Raw genomic sequence first — 21,429 nt, 5'->3', positions numbered from 1 at the left:
TTGGTCATTAAAACATAGTTTGGCTGTTAAATTGTACAGGTAAATTACTTGCTTTTCTGCATTATAAATAATCATTGGTCAGTATGTGATGACTTTTTTTGAGGAAAATTGTAAGCCTTAGCCAGAACGGCCTTAGGGGCTAGTGATTGGGGGTGACCACACTTGATGCTGCATGCGTGGGGTGGAACATAGAAACATAGAAATGACGGCAGAAAAGGACCGATGGTCCCTCCAGTCTGCCCAGCAAGCTTCCCGTGCTAGTATCTGCCGCGCCGTGCAGGGTACCCCCAGGTATCAGTCAGCTTTGCTTATGGACTTGGCCATAGAAGCAGTCCTGTGTCTTTTTCATTACATCTGTGCATCAGTACCCCAGACTGGAAAAAGGTCAGGGCTCGTGATGGTCGCCTCTGAATCCAAATTCCTCTTTCCTTCCACCCCCACCCCCCTTGGAAGCAGAGAGCTATGCTGCAGATGCAGCTTGCTGCTGGCCAGCTCATGCTGGAGCTCCTCCCTTGCCATCCGTCAGCTGCACGCTGACTTATCCCTCTCTCCCCATACCCCCACTAGGACCTAGCCCCACATCCAAACCTGAGCTTGACAGAACAAAGCACCAGTATCACTTCACAGCCACGACTCAAGGCTGATGCAGAGTCTGTGCCTGGGTACTCGTCACTCCTGGTTTGCAGAATAGAGAAGGTAAGAATGGATTTTGATTCCTCGCTGTCTGTCAGGCCATCTGAACACATTGTATGGAAACTTCTTTATTTCATGCCTTAATAAAGTTTAACAAAACACGACCTTAGTTGTATCTCTCTGGCACTTTCAGTCCTGCCACCACTAACAGATCTCTCATTGGAACGGAATGCACTGAAGGGCACTATAGAAATAAAACAGACAATTACAGGGAGGAATCCCAGCAGATCATATTTTCTCATGCAAAGCCATTAATCTAACTCATTCTTCTGACAAACAGTTTAACCTGCAGGACTACAAGAGCGGATCCTTGATTAGCTCAGTACTAAAGGTTAACTGAAGTCATTGCTCTTCCTCCACTGCCCCCCCCCACAAGTGAGCTGTGCAAAGCCTTTCAGATCTGACAACAGAGGTCCCCTGTACATTAAATCAAATGTCAGACTGCAGATTGGATATCTTTTTACTTCGTGTAATGTCCTGAAAACAGGCTTCCTTTCCCCGCCAAATACATAGATGCTAGCTCTGTGGGTATCCAGATCTGCCTCGCACATCAGCTTTTCAATCTCATCTCTCAGCTGCCATGAGTCCAGGAGATTGAAAAGGTGACACGGGGAGAAGATCTGATATTGGGGCTGCTCAAACACCCACCGCACCCGCTTTGCCAGTGCCTGTGGTGTGACTGGATGGGCCCAGAGATCAAGGCTAGTAGTGCCAGCAGCTTACTGCCTATCATTAGCATGAGTACAGTGAGGCCAATATAAAAAAAAATAAACAACTACATTGAGGCACTCTTAGAAGTCTAAATTTTCAGCTGAACAGTCACCTAACTTTAGTCCTAAAACTTAAGCATCTAAATAAAGTCCTGCTGTTCCTTTGCCCAGTTTTAGGCTCCTACGTTAGAATCCTGATGCTGAAAATCAGTGCTAACAACCTAACTTTTATTTTCCCACCCTCCAGCCACACCTGTAGCCACCCATTTTTTAGGGTCATACCGAAACCAAGATCCTAAAGTTAGGTACCTGAATGCTTTGAAAATCTTCCTCTTGCGTGTTTCCTCTTTTATGACATTTCTGTCGCACCACTAGATACACACAGTACAATAACACATACTAGTTGCTCCTGGTTGGCTACTTGAAGCTATTGTCGGTTCTCATTGGAGCATTAATAGGATGAGTCAGGAGGCATCTCCAGACCTTTTTTTTAGTAAGGGGCAGCTGCATCTTTGGAGAGAGAGGAAAGGCCAGATCCACTAAGGTATGGAGAACTCCTGCAGCTCTGGACATTAGGGCTAAGGGACGCAAGCTTTTGAATGACTGGAACTATATTGCTGACTGATTTTCTCCCAGTAAACACATTTCTGGAGTCCGAGCTTGGCTCCACTATCTGGAAGGAATCTTAAGGTCAGAAGCCCATGTTTGAATTTTTACTTTTCAGCTGAGAGTGTACTGGGTGGAGGCTACTGAGATGTCACTGTCAAGTCTGGGATCTTTTCTGGCAAGGAGCTGCACAGCAGGAGCCAAGAGAACTGCCTAAGCTTGCTGGTGGAGAGGCTGGGAGATGCACTGAGAAACCAGTTCAAAGGCCTCATGAGGAAGGCCTGTGGGCTCTGAAGAGGTCCCAGCTAAAGAAACCGATGACTAGAAGGTTGAAACTCTTACATAAGAACATAAGATATGCCATAGTGGGTCAGACCAAAGGTCCATCAACAGTAGCCAATCCAAGTCACAAGAACCTGGCAAGTACCCAAACATTAAATAGATCCCAAGCTACTATTCCACATCGATTAATAACAGTTTATGGACTTCTCCACTAGGAACTTATCCAAACCTTTTTTAAACCCAGTTACACTAACTGCTGTAACCACACCCTCTGGCAATGAATTCCAGAGCTTAACTATGCTCTGAGTGAAAAAGAATTTTCTTCGATTTGTTTTAAATGAGCTACTTGCTAACCTCATGGAGTGCCCCTAGTCCTTCTATTATCTGAGAGTAAATAACTGATTTAAATTAACTTGTTCAAGTTCTTTCTTGATTTTGTAGACCTCTATCATATCTCCCCTCAGTCGTCTCTTCTCCAAACTGAACAGCCCTAACATCTTTAGCCTTTCCTCATAGGGCAACCATTCCATGCCCCTTATCATTTGGTTGCCCTTCTCTGCACTTTCTCCAGTGCAACTGTATCTTTTTTGAGATGTGGCAACCAGAATTGTACACAGAATTCAAGGTGCGGTCTCACCATGGAGTGATACAGAGGCATTATGACAGTCACCATTTTATTTTCCATTCCCTTCCTAATAATTCCTAACAAACTGTTTGCTTTTTTGATTGCCACAGCCCACTGAGTTGACGATTTCAATGTATTATCTATTATGACACCTAGATCTCTTTCCTGGGCGGTAGCTCCTAACATAGGACCTAACATTGTGTAACTGTAGCAAGGGCTATTTTTCCCTATATGCATCACCTTGCACTTGTCCATGTTAAATTTCATCTGCCATTTGCATGCCCAACCTTCCAGTCTCAGAAGTTCCTCCTGCAATTTATCACAATCCGCTTGAGATTTAACCACTCTGCATAATTTTGTGTCATCCACAAACTTGATCGCCTCACTCATCGTACCCCTTTCCAGATAATTTATAAATATAGTAAAAAGCACCAGTCCAAGTACAGATCCCTGAGGCACTCCACTGTTTACCCTTTTCCACTGAGAAAATTGACCATTTAATCCTACTCTCTGTTTCCTGTGTTTTAACCATCTTGCAATCCACAAAAGACATCTCCTCCTATCTCATGACTCTTTAGTTTTCTTAGAAGCCTCTCATGCAGGATTATTTCAAACGCCTTCTGAAAATCCAAATACACCACATCTACTGGTTCACCTTTGTCCACATGTTTCTTCACCCCTTCAAAAAAATATAGATTTGTGAAGCAAGACTTCCCTTGGATAAATCCATGCTGGCTGTGTCCCATTAAACCATGTCTTTCTAAATGTTTTGTGATTTTATTCTTTATAACAGTTTCCACAATTTTTCTGGCATTGAAGTCAGGCTCACTGGTCTATGGTTTCCTGGATCACCCCTGGAGCCTTTTTAAATATCGGGGTTACATTGGCCACCTTCCAATCTTCAGGTACAATGGATGATTTTAATGATAGGTTACAAATTTTTACTAATAGGTCTGAAATTTCATTTTTGAGTTCCTTCAGAACTCTGGGGTGTATACCATCCGGTCCAGGTGATTTACTACTCTTCAGTTTGTCAATCAGGTCTACCACATCTTCTAGGTTCACCGTGATTTGATTCAGTCCATCTGAATCATTACCCATGAAAACCTTCTCCATTACGGGTACCTCCCCAACATCCTCTTTAGTAAACACTGAAGCAAAGAAATCATTTAATCTTTCCACTATGGCTTTATCTTTCCTAAGTGCCCCTTTAACCCTTTGATCATCTAATCATCCAACCGGCACCCTTGCAGGCTTTCTGCTTCGGATATATTTTAAAAAGTTTTTATTGTGAGTTTTTGCCTCTATGGCCACCTTCTTTTCAAATTCTCTCTTAGCCTGTCTTATCAATGTCTTGCATTTAACTTGCCAATGCTTATGCTTTATCTTATTTTATTTATTTATTTAAAGGGTCTTCTATAACGATATTAGTAGAGACATCATATTGGTTTACAGCGAAACTGTAGAATGAAAAATTACAATAAACAGGGAATGGGGAGGGGATACAATGAACCAAGGAAAAGCGAAGAAAGAGCAAGAACAATCGCAACGGGCAACTTGAAAACAGGAAAAACAAGTGCAGGTGCAATTCTAACATAACTATGTGCAGGTTAGGATAATAGCTGGTGTAACAGGAGGGAGCGAATAGGCAGGGGGCTGTTAAGGGTTTTCTTCTGATGGATCCTTCTTCCAATTTTTGACCTTCCTTCCACCTTTCTTAATGCATAGAATACATCTGGACTGTGCTTCTAGGATGGTTTTTTTTTTTTGTTTGTTTGTTTTTAACAATGCCCATATCTGTTGCACACTTTTTACCTTTGCAGCTGCACCTTTCAGTTTTTTTTTAAACTATTTTTCTCATTTTATCAAAGTTTCCCTTTTGAAAGTTTAGAGCTAGAAACGTGGATTTACTTATTGTCCCCCTTCCAGTTATTAGTTTAAATTTGATCATGTTATGATCAATATTGCCAAGTGGCCCCACCACCGTTACCTTCTCTCACCAAATCCTTCGCTCCCACTGAGAACTAAATGAGGCAAAGCTTCAGTTATGTGTCTTCCCCCTCACAGACGATCAGCTTATCTCAGACCTGTGCTAAAGGCTGCTTGACCGGCAGTGGAAAGCTGGGCACAGTCACTCAGAACCTGGGTAGGTCTAGATTTTCATTTTCTTCTTTTGGTATTGCTCATGATATTTAAAGAGCCACTACCTTCCATGTGGGCTTTCAAAGGCTATAAAATAAAGCATTCCATTTTCTGGGGCTGTACATTTTGGGTCTCTGATTTCAGCAGACCCTAGGGGGACATCCCATCAAATCCACAAAGGGCAGCGATTCACAGGGATACTGATAGGAGGTAGTTCCACCAGAGCAGAATGATGATATATAAGACCGCATGCAGCACTGAAGTTACTACCTGGGTCGCAAAAAGAGGTGATTTAAGGCTGAAGATCATCAAGGGGAACAGTGCATAGCAGAAAACTGGAAATCCACTGCACTGAATTCCATCCAAGCCAGGACAAGTAACTAACGGAGATGAGGGGAAGGCCTGGGTCTTCTCAAAGGAAACAAGGGGGCTGAACCCACCCAGCCCGTCTCCCAGGGAGAGAGAGGGAATGTAAACTAATCCTCAGCTGTGACCGTTCTGTCTTTCCATATCGCACGGGTTTGAAGCAGAGATAGGGCTGAACACAAAGGTTATCTGAAGAACATCTCAAGGTGTTAAGAGAGCTGCACACTGCTTGCACTGTTTATCAGCTGAGACCCTGTTCTACCCCAAGGACTCCAGCAGAAAGAAGACCTTGCATGCAGACTGAATGCAGGCGGGCTTGGACAGGGGTAAGTGGTCTTGAACAAGTCAAAGGAGGTGTAGACTGCACTGCAGCCTCCTGTCACCTGCAAGACAACCAGGATTAAGAAGTCAAAGTAAGGCAGGGTCTGTAATCAGGTGCCTGGCACAGCAGCCCAGCTCTGCATCGAGTACAACGGTTATATTTGAGGGACAGAAAGGAGCCTGGGGCAGCAACCTCTTCCCTGAGCTCTCGATGGCACCGCCCTCAGTATTAGGGGCAGCTTGTTTCAGCTGCACACTGCCATCATTCTATTAAAAATTAAAGAAGCTCGCTCCCCAAGAAGCTCGCTCGCTCGTTACTCAGTCTGAAAGCTTTCTTCCTGTACAGGAACTGGTTTCCACCACAGTCACTGTTCCTGCTTTTTGGTCTCAGGAGAGTAAAGGCATAAAATCAGAGAAATGGTGTGCAAATAGAGTGTCTGTGTGTGTGCATGCATGTGTCTGGCACTGTGTATATGCTATGTGTGAGTGTGAGTATCTGTTTGTGTCCTTGGTTTTTTTTTTGTTTTTTTTGCTGTAATCAGGCTGCAAGTCCCCACCAGGATATTCCGGCAGCACATTTGTTTCTGGAAGGTCAGGGGCTGTTAATCATTTTAATTCCCTTTTAATAAGCTCAATAAAAGAGAGGAAAGCTGTATATCTTGTCTGTGATGTGTTGCTGCTAATCCACTTAGGCAGTTCCCTCTGGTCCCTGTCAACTGATTAACAGGAGTCTTGTTCTGAAGTGATGGCACTGCCTTTTCCAGCTCCGGTGGCCTATTAGGTACTTACTGAAAAGAGGTGGTCTACTTAATTAACCTTTTCTTTAATCTCTCCATGCCCCCTCCTCTGACTGCACTGGTACCCTCTGCATGGCTCGCTGCACCAGCTAATAATTGCCCATCTTCAGACCTGATGGGCTGATAGCAAGAAGCAAAGAACCCGCCAAGGAAAGCACAGGACCAGCTCACTACGATGCTGCATCCACCCCCTGGCCATCACTAGCCAGATGAGAATATACAGAAAAAAATCGAGAAATTGTACAGAATCCAGACTGGCAACTTAAACTTGCTAGATTAGAAATAACTCGTAAAAGAGCTTTCTCGGTAGCAGGTCCCATTTTGTGGAATTCATTGCCAGATTCTTTATGTCTCGTACCATCAACACAACAATTTAAGAAACTGTTAAAAACGTACCTGTTCCAGAAAGCATTCAGTTCCCTGACCAACTCCCAATCCTAAATCATCCTTCCTCATCACCCCCACCGCTTAATCATGCTCCCTTTTAATCATATCTTCTTCATTCCACATTCTGAAGGCACTATGGGGCGGATTTTAAAAGCCCTGCTCGCGTAAATCCACCCGGATTTACGTGAGCAGGGCCTTGCGCGCCAGCGCGCCTATTTTCCATAGGCCTGCCGGCGCGTGCAGAGCCCCGGGACTCGCGTAAGTCCCGGGGTTTTTTGTCGGGGGCGGGGCCGATCGACACGGCGTTTTGGGGGTGGGACGCAGCGTTTCGGGGGCGGGCCCGGGGGCGTGGTTTCGGCCCGGGGCGGTCCGGGGGCATGGCCGCGCCCTCCGGAACCGCCCCCGGGTCACGTCTCGGCGTGCCAGTGGCCCGCTGGCATGCGTGGATTTACTTCTCCCTCCGGGAGGCGTAAATCCCTGGACAAAGGTAGGGGGGGGGGGTTTAGATAGGGTCATAATGCGTGTTAGACAGCAAATAGGGCGATATCGCGAGATATTCGAGCACGAAACCAGCCCCTATTATAATGACCTGTTTTGCATGGCATTTGCATGCATGAATTTTGCAAAGCAGTTCATGTAAATAAATAACTTGGCTGAATTAGAAATTTGTCAGCCCCGTTATTTTAATTACACCTTTTCTCAAAATGCTTTTCTACCATGGGAGCACCGAGACCCTACCTTGGGGCCTGCAGTAGAATTAAGGGCCCTGCAGCCCAACGCGGCTCCCGTCCACAAGTGAGTAAAGAATCTCCAGGGGTCTAAAATGGCATCGAGCTGACAGGGCAAGGGAGTCTGGGAGCGCATAAGGAGGGGCGGGGTCATCCTTGCATGGCACTTTTAATCTATTATTTTACTTTTTTATGTGGGGCCGCCTCAATTTGAGGTCCTGGGGTGAGTAGGGGGTCCTAATAAGACCACTGGTGATGTTTACTTTGCGGGGGGAGCCATGTTGGGCCACAGAGTCCATTAAGGCAATGGCAGCTCCGTGTGTTGGGGACCTTCCTCGTGTTTTGAATAAGCCTCAGCCATGTTCTTTTTTCTCGTAGGCTTTTCTGCCGCAATGTTTAGTCAGGGAGGGGCAAATTATTGCGGGACCGCTCTCCTGCAATATTAGGCCCCTCCGACGATAAAACATAGCGGCTTAGTGAATCCAGATCTTAGACTGTAAGCTCTCTAGGGAAGGGACCCAACAAGTGTACCTGAATTTGCAACTCATCTCGATCATGGATTTGTAAAGGTGAGGAACAAAATCCAGATCCAGCCTGGTGTCCTGTCTTGCCCAAGCATTTTACTCCGTTTACAAAGAATCTAGTTACATTCCTAGAAATCTGTACCCCATCCTAATATGCCGATAGTATGTTAGCCTTCAGGAGAGGTCAGAAATTGACTGCTATGGACATAAGAACATAAGGAATTGGTCAGACCAAGGGTCCATCAAGCCCAGCATTCTGTTTCCAACAGAGGCCAAACCAGGCCATAAGAACCTGGCAATTACCCAAACACTAAGAAGATCCCATGCTACTGATGCAATTATTAGCAGTGGCTATTCCCTAAGTAAACTTGATTAATAGCCATTAATGGATTTCTCCTCCAAGAACTTATCCAAACCTTTTTTGAACCCAACTACACTAACGGCACTAACCGCATCCTCTGGCAACAAATTCCAGAGCTTTATTGTGCATTGAGTGAAAAAGAACTTTCTCCGATTAGTCTTAAATGTGCCACCTGTCACTGATGTTGCTGAATGCCTTCCTCTGTCATTCAGAATTTTTTTAATGTGCAATGCAGAGGTGGCCACACAGGTCATTCACAGTCCCGGGTTGTGCTTTGCAAATATTTTCAAAGCAAAATGATACAGGTGAATTTCCCTTTTTTTTTTTTTTTGCTGGTTTTGCTTCTGCAGATTTTCCTTTTTTTTTTCACAAAGAAACTTTGTAGCATCTAATGAAGCTTCTGGTCCTTTTTCAGCAGAAATCGGAGGCCTTCCATGGAATCCTGATGGCTCATGCCATTATTTCCCATCGTCTCAATTCTGTGAGAGTTAGGGATTTCCCATGGGATTTTCCCCAAACTGTTACCTGCAAGCTTTGCTTGTCTCTGGTTCCGTACGGTGGAAAATGTTTCTGTAAATTAATTCACTTCCATTTCTGAGCATCTTAAATTCCAGCTTGGTGGGCCTGCACGGAGGCTCGTTGATCCAGTGACCGGATTTTACCAGGATTTTACACGTTCTATGTTCAGAAGCCTTGCAGCATGGTTAAGGAAAGCAATGAGACGGATGCACCGCATTTTACAGCAAGAAAATAGCAGAGGGAATGGCACGCAGCACTGGCCCCTTCAAGCCAAGGTCAACCTGAGGCAAGCTGATCTCAGTGGCCACAAGCATTTGTTGCCTTAGTAGCCTGTCCCATCAGCAGGCTGCCAGCAGCATCTGCAGTATACATGGACCGATTCTGTTTTATCAGACAAAGTTATGGGCAGTATTTTCAAAAGAGAGCAGAAGACGTGCTCCAGCTGTCAGCTACCTTGGCTGCTGATTTCCACTCTTTGGCTGCTTGGTTTTCTATGCAGGTCAACACATCCTATACTCAGGCACCAGCATGCACTAATAAAATGGGCTTTCCCCCTACAGGTATAGAAGGTGAGTCTCCTGGACTTACCAGAATAAGAGCGACCACTCCTCCAGTGTCCTGGTCCACCAGCGGAATTATTAACACTGGAAAGAAGAAGAAACAACCAGAAGTTAATAAGGCACGGGGGGGGGGGGGGGGGGGGGGACTGCTCTTGTCTCTAGCGTGAGCTTTACAGGTGCTGTGATGAGAACCTCTTGACATCCAGAGAAGTGGGCTGGACATTTCTCTCGAGGCTCTGAGAGGATTCCCGGTCCCAGTTATCAGTGGACAGTTGGGGGATTTTTACGGGCTAACCCTGGATGCAATGGAGCCATGCAGCACTGGGAGGGGATTGCTGCACGGGGAGTCTCCTGCAGCAAATGCTAAGGACTGTTGTTGAAAAGCAGGCAATGAAGTGCAGAGACAGAGTGCATGTCAGATGGCAGGGCCAGGCAGACAGCGTGCCTTATATAACTGGCTGCTGAAATAGACAAGATCAGGAAGATTTCCCTCTCACTCTGATTTTTATTTCATAATTGAAGAGAACATAAACAGCTGGAGTGCTAACTGTGCAAATCTTCATCGGAAACCCATGCAAGCATCTCACTGATATATGTAAAGTGTGAATACAGCACGGACAGCTGGAGAGTGGATCTTCAATACAGCCCCATGCAGGCTTCACGTTGATACATGTAAAGCATGAATACAGCACAGACAACAAAAGCGATCTTCATCAGAGCCCCATGCAAGTACAACACTGATACATGTAAAGCAGGAATACAGCACAAACAACTAAAGAGATCATCATTAGAGCCCCTTGCAGGTGTCACACTGATACATGCAAAGCATGAATATAGCACAAACAACTAAAGAGATCATCATTAGAGCCCCATGCAGGTGTCACACTGATACACATAAAGCATGAATACAGCATGGACAGCTGAAGAACAGATCTTCATCAGAGACCCATGCAGAGCATGATTACATGACGTAGAGCTGAAGAGCAGATAATCATCAGCATCCCATGAGGGCATCACACTTCTACACTTAAAGCAGGAATGCTGCACAGACAGCTGAAGGGGAAAGCTAGATTTCCCTAAGAAATCTAGCTTTGTACAAGTCCATACATGCAATAGGGCAAAATCTGGAACAGCATGCGTGAGTTTGAACTGGATGAAGTGGCAGCCCTAGCTCTACCTGGTACCACTGCAGAATGAATGCAAATGGATGGGGTAATCACATAGTAAATGAGGCGGGGACTTTCTTTGCAGTTCCAAGCATGGAACAATGACCTCACTGTTGTCCCATGTAGGGAGGAGCTGCCTTCGTGCAGTGAAGTCAGCAGATCACTTCCCACTGTCTCAGCACCGTTGGACTCAGTTACGAGCACTGCACTAAACCAAATGGAAAAGGGAGCAGCGATTTTTAATATAAGAGCCCCTGCTGGGCTCACATTTGATAACAACCCACACGGCCCACATCTGAATGTGTGTTTTAAGAGGGAGTGCGATGCGTTGAGGACGCACGACTGGACAGCAGCTGCCCGCTGCACCGTCCCTCCAAGAACTGCCCCGGTAACTTTAGCAGAGAACCCAAAGCGGGCTCCTCTGGCACGCTCATCTCCAATCATGCAAAGGCCGTCTCCAAACTACACGGATGCATTTTCAAAGCCTTTTGCTCCTTTTAAGTCCACAGAAACATTTTGATCTCGCCAGGTCTAAGCAATGATCTCTCCAGATGGACGCCCTCTGAATGAGAGATGTTAGCTTTTCTCAGGCTGAGCTAGGTCGTGTGTCTGGTGGGCCAGTGCATTACTCCCGTTCTACATGTTAAAGCCCTCTTGTGAAAAAAAAAAACCTGGTAAGAAGGCCTCTGCTCAGAAAAAGGCTAAAGATGACAAGTAGTGGTTTGGTTTCCCATGGGAATGAGGAAATCATCAAAGGTTTACCCGCGTAAAAATGTGTTTTAAAAAGTGTGAGCCCTCCCCCATCCAGTATTAGGACGATGCAATATGGAGGCGCTAAAAATGGGCATCCAAACCGGTCACCCGTTTTCTTAATGTGCGCCCATCCACCTCTCCTGGGCGCACGCCGCGATACGCAAAGGAACAGCAGCGTTAAAAAGGATGCGCGAGGGGAAACCGCGCGTCCCTAGAAAGTCCTCGGCATCGGGTGCGCAGCCATGAGTTAGGAACTGGACGTTCAATTAACGAGCTTCTCTTTTCCCAGCCTGACCGCCGTCAAGGGTCCTGTTACTGATTCCTGTGGCTCCTCCTACTTAGTATCACGACGCTATTAAGTCAAGAGGAACCACAGCAGAGCAGTTATTTTCTGCTTTTCTGTTGATGGCTTGGGGCGCCTCGAGGCTTAATGCCAGCTCCGGGGCCGGCGTTCATTTTTGAAGGTTAAAAGGTGCGCATCGGGTGCACAGCGATCTTTTACATCAAGGGTACTATCTAAGAGCCTCATCAGCATGGGAGGAGCGCTATTAGCTACGCGCAAGTTTGGAGGCGTGTTTTGGAGGTGCTAATCCCGTTATTGCAGCGGGAGTTATTCTAGCTCGTCCAAAACGCGTGTCAAGATGCGGACTGGGCCAAGCGCACTGTACTGCATCGGGCCCTATGTGAGTTAAAGTGTGCGCACTTTACCAGCATGAAAAAAAGAGGCGGGGTCAGGGCGGAGTCTTCTTTTACAAACGCAGCTGCGTACAAAGGACAACTCTGCGATACCGCAAGCAGTATGGAAGTTTCCCCTCTGATGCATCATCTCTGCTCACCTCTTATTCCTTAACTGGCTTGTTTTCAGCAGGTTGAAGTGGAGATGGGCGCACATACATTTCACACGGAGCAAAGTGGGGCTATTTCACCCTGGTTTGGGGCTGAATCTGCTTAAAACACTGCCCGTGTGCTGGAATCTGCTGTAGACTGCCAGGCTGGAAAACCTCCTGCCCATTCATGGCAGCTTTGTGCTGTACCCGGTAGACTTTTTAGCAAAAAAAAAAAAAAGAAAAAAGTTTTGTTTTGTGAGGAAGTCTGCGGATTTTGCATGCAGCCCAATTCGTAAGGGGCGCCGGCTGGGAAGGCAAGCTCAGCGCACTTTCCTCACCACAGAAGGCCTGTCACTTTGCAAAGAGCGACCCGCTTCCAGTCCCAGTCCCTTTATCGCAGCAGGTCTGGATGCGGTACTGCCAAACTAACGTGATGGCACTGCGACAGCGGGGACTTGGTTTCTGATGCCGGTGTAGGACGGTGGGGAGCTTAGGAGATGGAGTGGGGAGGGGGGTGCTCCATGAAGCCCTTCTCTACCTTGTTTACTGGGAGGGAGCGGTGCAGCCAGGTCGCTCATCTGTGGGCCCAGCAGTTCCGCCTGGGGCAGGCCGCTGCATTCCATCCGCTTCTGGCGCAGAACAGCGTCTCTGCAAGAACAAGGACAGAGCGCCACTGAGAGCAGGAACAGCACCACAGCTCCCAACATCTGCAATTCCTCCAGAGCCATCAGCCCACACAGCACTGTGCAACAAGCTTACCACCTAGGCTGAAGAACGATTAAGAGGCTTGCTCGAGGTCAGGGAACTGAACCCTGCTCTCACTCACTGGCTTACCTGTAAAACTCTCCTCCAGAGCCTCCAGGAAACTCCAAGCCACGAGGGACACAGAGTTACTTCTCTGGTTCTGTGGGACCTTGAGCGTTGCAAAACCCACCATGCTTTGAGAAGAGTTTTAAAAACCCAGGATTAATCCCAACTGTGTCTCCCCTCTCCCTCCATGGATCAAAGTTAGCCAGCAATGCTGTTACAGAAATAAGATGCCGTCATGTATCAGGTATTGAAATACCTGGTTAAGATGCAGCTGATACGCAGACATTAGGGAAAAAGCACAGGACTGCTTCAATGCCCAAAGCACATTCAAGCAGCATTGGCTGAATTTTCAAGAAGGCTCCTCATCCAGCTAATTTTTTATGGGCTTGACAGGTGCTTGATTTAGATTGTAAATATTACTACCCTTAACATAAGGCTTGGGGGTGACCTGCATGGAGTGGCAGTTACTACCATAAGAAGCTTGCTGGGCAGACTGGATGGACTGTTTGGTCCTTTTCTGCCGTCATTTCTATGTTACTATGTTACCATAATTTACAATTTAGGATACAAGGCAGGAACCCGAGGAAAAGGCAGATTTCCTGTCAGGTTAAGGTTTCTACCTGGCTCTGTGTCAGAAAGAAGAGGCTAATTCAATAGCAGCTTTACTCTTTGGCAGTGGTTCCCGAACATATCCTGGGGGATCGCCAGCCAATTGAGATTTCAGGATATCCACAATGAATCTGCATGCAGTGGAGGCACTGCATGCCGATTTATCTCAGGCACACTAAATGTGCATATCCTGAAAACCTGACGCTGGGGATCCCCCAGGACTGTCCTATAGAATGCATAGATTTGTAGGTCTGCTTTTCATTAAGCTTATGCATGCCACGAGGTAAAACCAAGACAGGATTCCTTCCGGCATGGAGCCAGGTAGCAAGTCACTAGAGTATAATATTGAGATGGGAAGGTAAGGCACTGAGTATAATATTGAGATGGGAAGGTAAGGCACTGAGTATAATATTGAGATGGGAAGATAAGACAATAAGTATAATATTGAGATGGGAAGATAAGACAATAAGTATAATATTGAGATGGGAAGGTAAGGCACTCAGTATAATATTGAGATGGGAAGATAAGACAATAAGTATAATATTGAGATGGGAAGATAAGACAATAAGTATAATATTGAGATGGGAAGATAAGGCACTCAGTATAATATTGAGATGGGAAGATAAGACAATAAGTATAATATTGAGATGGGAAGGTAAGGCACTCAGTATAATATTGAGAAGGGAAGATAAGGCACTGAGGGGGGATATGATAGAGGTGTTTAAAATCATGAGAGGTCTAGAACGGGTAGATGTGAATCGGTTATTTACTCTTTCGGATAGTAGAAAGACTAGGGGGCACTCCATGAAGTTAGCATGGGGCACATTTAAAACTAATCGGAGAAAGTTCTTTTTTACTCAACGCACAATTAAACTCTGGAATTTGTTGCCAGAGGATGTGGTTAGTGCAGTTAGTATAGCTGTGTTTAAAAAAGGATTGGATAAGTTCTTGGAGGAGAAGTCCATTACCTGCTATTAAGTTCACTTAGAGAATAGCCACTGCCATTAGCAAGGGTTACATGGAATAGACTTAATTTTTGGCTACTTGCCAGGTTCTTATGGCCTGGATTGGCCACTGTTAGAAACAGGATGCTGGGCTTGATGGACCCTTGGTCTGAACCAGTATGGCATTTTCTTATGTTCTTATGAGTATAATATTGAGATGGGAAGGTAAGGCACTGAGTATAATATTGAGATGGGAAGGTAAGGCACTGAGTATAATACTGAGATGGGAAACATAGAAATGACGGCAGAAAAAGACCAATTGGCCCATCAGTCTGCCCAACAAGCTCCCACACTTATTTTCCCAAACATATCTGTTTCACCAACCACCAATTTCAGGGCCCTTGTTGATAACTGTTTGATTCAAATTAAGGTAAGGCAATGAGTATAATACTGAGATGGGAAGGTAAGGCACTGAGTATAATATTGAGATGGGAAGGTAAGGCACTGAGTATAATACTGAGATGGGAAGGAAAGGCACTGAGTATAATACTGAGATGGGAAGGTAAGGCACTGAGTATAATACTGAGATGGGAAGGTACGGCACTGAGTATAATATTGAGATGGGAAGGTAAGGCACTGAGTATAATACTGAGATGGGAAGGTAAGGCACTGAGTATAATACTGAGATGGGAAGGTAAGGCACAGAGTATAATATTGAGATGGGAAGGTACGGCACTGAGTATAATATTGAGATGGGAAGGTAAGACACTGAGTATAATATTGAGATGGGAAGGTAAGGCACTGAGTATAATATTGAGATGGGAAGGTACGGCACTGAGTATAATATTGAGATGGGAAGGTACGGCACTGAGTATAATATTGAGATGGGAAGGTAAGGCACTGAGTATAATACTGAGATGGGAAGGTAAGGCACTGAGTATAATATTGAGATGGGAAGGTAAGGCACTGAGTATAATACTGAGATGGGAAGGTAAGGCACTGAGTATAATACTGAGATGGGAAGGTAAGGCACTGAGTATAATACTGAGATGGGAAGGTAAGGCACTGAGTATAATATTGAGATGGGAAGGTAAGGCACTGAGTATAATACTGAGATGGGAAGGTAAGGCACTGAGTATAATATTGAGATGGGAAGGTAAGGCACTGAGTATAATACTGAGATGGGAAGGTAAGGCACAGAGTATAATATTGAGATGGGAAGGTAAGACACTGAGTATAATACTGAGATGGGAAGGTAAGGCACTGAGTATAATACTGAGATGGGAAGGTAAGGCACTGAGTATAATACTGAGATGGGAAGGTAAGGCACTGAGTATAATATTGAGATGGGAAGGTAAGGCACTGAGTATAATATTGAGATGGGAAGGTAAGGCACTGAGTATAATACTGAGATGGGAAGGTAAGGCACTGAGTATAATACTGAGATGGGAAGGTAAGACACTGAGTATAATGCTGAGATGGGAAGGTAAGGCACTGAGTATAATACTGAGATGGGAAGGTAAGGCACAGAGTATAATATTGAGATGGGAAGGTAAGACACTGAGTATAATATTGAGATGGGAAGGTAAGGCACTGAGTATAATACTGAGATGGGAAGGTAAGGCACTGAGTATAATATTGAGATGGGAAGGTAAGGCACTGAGTATAATACTGAGATGGGAAGGTAAGGCACAGAGTATAATACTGAGATGGGAAGGTAAGGCACAGAGTATAATACTGAGATGGGAAGGTAAGGCACTGAGTATAATACTGAGATGGGAAGGTAAGGCACTGAGTATAATACTGAGATGGGAAGGTACGGCACTGAGTATAATACTGAGATGGGAAGGTAAGGCACTGAGTATAATACTGAGATGGGAAGGTAAGGCACTGAGTATAATACTGAGATGGGAAGGTAAGGCACTGAGTATAATATTGAGATGGGAAGGTAAGGCACTGAGTATAATACTGAGATGGTAAGGTAAGGCACTGAGTATAATACTGAGATGGGAAGGTACGGCACTGAGTATAATATTGAGATGGGAAGGTAAGGCACTGAGTATAATACTGAGATGGGAAGGTAAGGCACTGAGTATAATACTGAGATGGGAAGGTAAGGCACTGAGTATAATACTGAGATGGGAAGGTACGGCACTGAGTATAATACTGAGATGGGAAGGTAAGGCACTGAGTATAATACTGAGATGGGAAGGTAAGGCACTGAGTATAATACTGAGATGGGAAGGTAAGGCACTGAGTATAATACTGAGATGGGAAGATAAGGCACTGAGTATAATACTGAGATGGGAAGGTTAGACACTGAGTATAATACTGAGATGGGAAGGTAAGGCACAGAGTATAATATTGAGATGGGAAGGTAAGGCACTGAGTATAATACTGAGATGGGAAGGTAAGGCACTGAGTATAATATTGAGATGGGAAGGTAAGGCACTGAGTATAATACTGAGATGGGAAGGTAAGGCACTGAGTATAATACTGGGATGGGAAGATAAGGCACTGAGTATAATACTGAGATGGGAAGGTAAGGCACTGAGTATAATACTGAGATGGGAAGGTAAGGCACTGAGTATAATACTGAGATGGGAAGGTAAGGCACTGAGTATAATACTGAGATGGGAAGGTAAGGCACTGAGTATAATATTGAGATGGGAAGGTAATGCACTGAGTATAATACTGAGATGGGAAGGTACGGCACTGAGTATAATATTGAGATGGGAAGGTAAGGCACTGAGTATAATACTGAGATGGGAAGGTAAGGCACTGAGTATAATACTGAGATGGGAAGGTAAGGCACTGAGTATAATACTGAGATGGGAAGGTAAGGCACTGAGTATAATACTGAGATGGGAAGGTAAGGCACTGAGTATAATACTGAGATGGGAAGGTAAGGCACTGAGTATAATACTGAGATGGGAAGGTAAGGCACAGAGTATAATACTGAGATGGGAAGGTAAGACACTGAGTATAATACTGAGATGGGAAGGTAAGGCACAGAGTATAATACTGAGATGGGAAGGTACGGCACAGAGTATAATACTGACATGGGAAGGTAAGGCACTGAGTATAATACTGAGATGGGAAGGTAAGGCACTGAGTATAATACTGAGATGGGAAGATAAGGCACTGAGTATAATACTGAGATGGGAAGGTAAGGCACTGAGTATAATATTGAGATGGGAAGGTAAGGCACTGAGTATAATATTGAGATGGGAAGGTAAGGCACTGAGTATAATACTGACATGGGAAGGTAAGGCACTGAGTATAATACTGAGATGGGAAGGTAAGGCACAGAGTATAATATTGAGATGGGAAGGTAAGGCAATGAGTATAATACTGAGATGGGAAGGAAAGGCACTGAGTATAATATTGAGATGGGAAGGTAAGGCAATGAGTATAATACTGAGATGGGAAGGAAAGGCACAGAGTATAATATTGAGATGGGAAGGTAAGGCACTGAGTATAATACTGAGATGGGAAGGTAAGGCACTGAGTATAATACTGAGATGGGAAGGTAAGGCACAGAGTATAATACTGAGATGGGAAGGTAAGGCACTGAGTATAATACTGAGATGGGAAGATAAGGCACTGAGTATAATATTGAGATGGGAAGGTAAGGCACTGAGTATAATACTGAGATGGGAAGATAAGGCACTGAGTATAATATTGAGATGGGAAGGTAAGACACTGAGTATAATACTGAGATGGGAAACATAGAAATGACGGCAGAAAAAGACCAATTGGCCCATCCAGTCTGCCCAACAAGCTCCCACACTTATTTTCCCAAACATATCTGTTTCACCAAACACCAATTTCAGGGCCCTTGTTGATAACTGTTTGATTCAAATTAAGGTAAGGCAATGAGTATAATACTGAGATGGGAAGGTAAGGCACTGAGTATAATATTGAGATGGGAAGGTAAGGCACTGAGTATAATATTGAGATGGGAAGGTAAGGCACCGAGTATAATACTGAGATGGGAAGGTAAGGCACAGAGTATAATATTGAGATGGGAAGGTAAGACACAGAGTATAATATTGAGATGGGAAGGTAAGGCACTGAGTATAATACTGAGATGGGAAGGTAAGGCACAGAGTATAATATTGAGATGGGAAGGTAAGACACAGAGTATAATATTGAGATGGGAAGGTAAGGCACTGAGTATAATACTGAGATGGGAAGGTAAGGCACTGAGTATAATATTGAGATGGGAAGGTAAGGCACCGAGTATAATACTGAGATGGGAAGGTAAGGCACAGAGTATAATATTGAGATGGGAAGGTAAGACACAGAGTATAATATTGAGATGGGAAGGTAAGGCACTGAGTATAATATTGAGATGGGAAGGAAAGGCACAGAGTATAATACTGAGATGGGAAGGTAAGGCACAGAGTATAATACTGACATGGGAAGGTAAGGCACTGAGTATAATACTGAGATGGGAAGGTACGGCACTGAGTATAATATTGAGATGGGAAGGTAAGGCACTGAGTATAATACTGAGATGGGAAGGTAAGGCACTGAGTATAATACTGAGATGGGAAGGTACGGCACTGAGTATAATACTGAGATGGGAAGGTAAGGCACTGAGTATAATACTGAGATGGGAAGGTAAGGCACAGAGTATAATATTGAGATGGGAAGGTAAGACACAGAGTATAATACTGAGATGGGAAGGTACGGCACTGAGTATAATACTGAGATGGGAAGGTAAGGCACTGAGTATAATACTGAGATGGGAAGGTAAGGCACAGAGTATAATATTGAGATGGGAAGGTAAGACACAGAGTATAATATTGAGATGGGAAGGTAAGGCACTGAGTATAATATTGAGATGGGAAGGTAAGGCACCGAGTATAATACTGAGATGGGAAGGTAAGGCACCGAGTATAATACTGAGATGGGAAGGTAAGGCACAGAGTATAATACTGAGATGGGAAGGTAAGGCACAGAGTATAATATTGAGATGGGAAGGTAAGACACAGAGTATAATATTGAGATGGGAAGGTAAGGCACTGAGTATAATACTGAGATGGGAAGGTAAGGCACTGAGTATAATACTGAGATGGGAAGGTAAGGCACAGAGTATAATACTGAGATGGGAAGGTAAGGCACTGAGTATAATACTGAGATGGGAAGGTAAGGCACTGAGTATAATACTGAGATGGGAAGGTAAGGCACTGAGTATAATACTGAGATGGGAAGGAAAGGCACTGAGTATAATATTGAGATGGGAAGGTAAGGCACTGAGTATAATATTGAGATGGGAAGGTAAGGCACAGAGTATAATATTGAGATGGGAAGGTAAGGCACTGAGTATAATACTGAGATGGGAAGGTAAGGCACTGAGTATAATACTGAGATGGGAAGGTAAGGCACTGAGTATAATACTGAGATGGGAAGGTAAGGCACTGAGTATAATACTGAGATGGGAAGGTAAGGCACTGAGTATAATATTGAGATGGGAAGGTAAGGCACTGAGTATAATATTGAGATGGGAAGGTAAGGCACAGAGTATAATACTGAGATGGGAAGGTACGGCACTGAGTATAATATTGAGATGGGAAGGTAAGGCACAGAGTATAATATTGAGATGGGAAGGTAAGACACTGAGTATAATATTGAGATGGGAAGGTAAGGCACTGAGTATAATATTGAGATGGGAAGGTAAGGCACTGAGTATAATACTGAGATGGGAAGGTACGGCACTGAGTATAATATTGAGATGGGAAGGTAAGGCACAGAGTATAATATTGAGATGGGAAGGTAAGACACTGAGTATAATATTGAGATGGGAAGGTACGGCACTGAGTATAATATTGAGATGGGAAGGTAAGGCACAGAGTATAATATTGAGATGGGAAGGTAAGGCACTGAGTATAATACTGAGATGGGAAGGTAAGGCACTGAGTATAATACTGAGATGGGAAGGTAAGGCACTGAGTATAATACTGAGATGGGAAGGTAAGGCACTGAGTATAATATTGAGATGGGAAGGTAAGGCACTGAGTATAATATTGAGATGGGAAGGTAAGGCACAGAGTATAATACTGAGATGGGAAGGTACGGCACTGAGTATAATATTGAGATGGGAAGGTAAGGCACAGAGTATAATATTGAGATGGGAAGGTAAGGCACTGAGTATAATACTGAGATGGGAAGGAAAGGCACAGAGTATAATACTGAGATGGGAAGATAAGGCACAGAGTATAATATTGAGATGGGAAGGTAAGGCACTGAGTATAATACTGAGATGGGAAGGAAAGGCACAGAGTATAATACTGAGATGGGAAGGTACGGCACTGAGTATAATATTGAGATGGGAAGGTAAGGCACTAAGTATAATTTTGAGATGGGACTGGACTGGGAACCATAACAATTGTCTTATTCCAGGTCTTCGATGGCAACAATGCTCCTAGTGCTAGGATCCCGCCATCTGGGGGGATGACAGCATTCTGGGGATTTGCCCAATGTGCTAAGGTCAGAGAAAGGAAGCCCAAAAAGTTCCTTTATATGAATATAGAAGGCTGAAGAGGCTTGGGCCTGTTCTGATCCCATTCTCAGTACAACGTTTCTGTCTGTAAAAAACAAAGTCTGTGCTAGTTTACCAGTTTATCCAAATCTGAAAGCTCAGAGGACCTTACGTCCTTCCAGCTAGTGACATTTCCCAATCCTCAGTTC

At 44.5% G+C, this 21,429-nt stretch overlaps 1 protein-coding gene across 4 annotated transcripts in view; it reads right to left on the bottom strand.

The window, feature by feature from the left end:
• Nucleotides 1-21,429, bottom strand: part of PDE2A (phosphodiesterase 2A) — a 733,167-nt gene that overhangs the window by 225,356 nt on the left and 486,382 nt on the right. For all 4 annotated transcript variants that reach the window (XM_029602059.1, XM_029602057.1, XM_029602058.1 and 1 more), the window contains 2 exons: nt 12,906-13,015; nt 9,650-9,705 (listed from right to left, as the gene is read on the bottom strand). In XM_029602059.1, coding sequence (XP_029457919.1) covers nt 9,650-9,705; nt 12,906-13,015 — 166 coding nt within the window. The remainder of the gene's footprint in view (nt 1-9,649; nt 9,706-12,905; nt 13,016-21,429) is intronic.

The sequence above is a fragment of the Rhinatrema bivittatum genome, chromosome 5 (genome assembly GCF_901001135.1).
Source record: "Rhinatrema bivittatum chromosome 5, aRhiBiv1.1, whole genome shotgun sequence".
Lineage (NCBI taxonomy): Eukaryota > Metazoa > Chordata > Amphibia > Gymnophiona > Rhinatrematidae > Rhinatrema > Rhinatrema bivittatum.
Note: the sequence above shows the minus strand (reverse complement) of the source record. Positions and strands in the feature narration are given on the sequence as shown.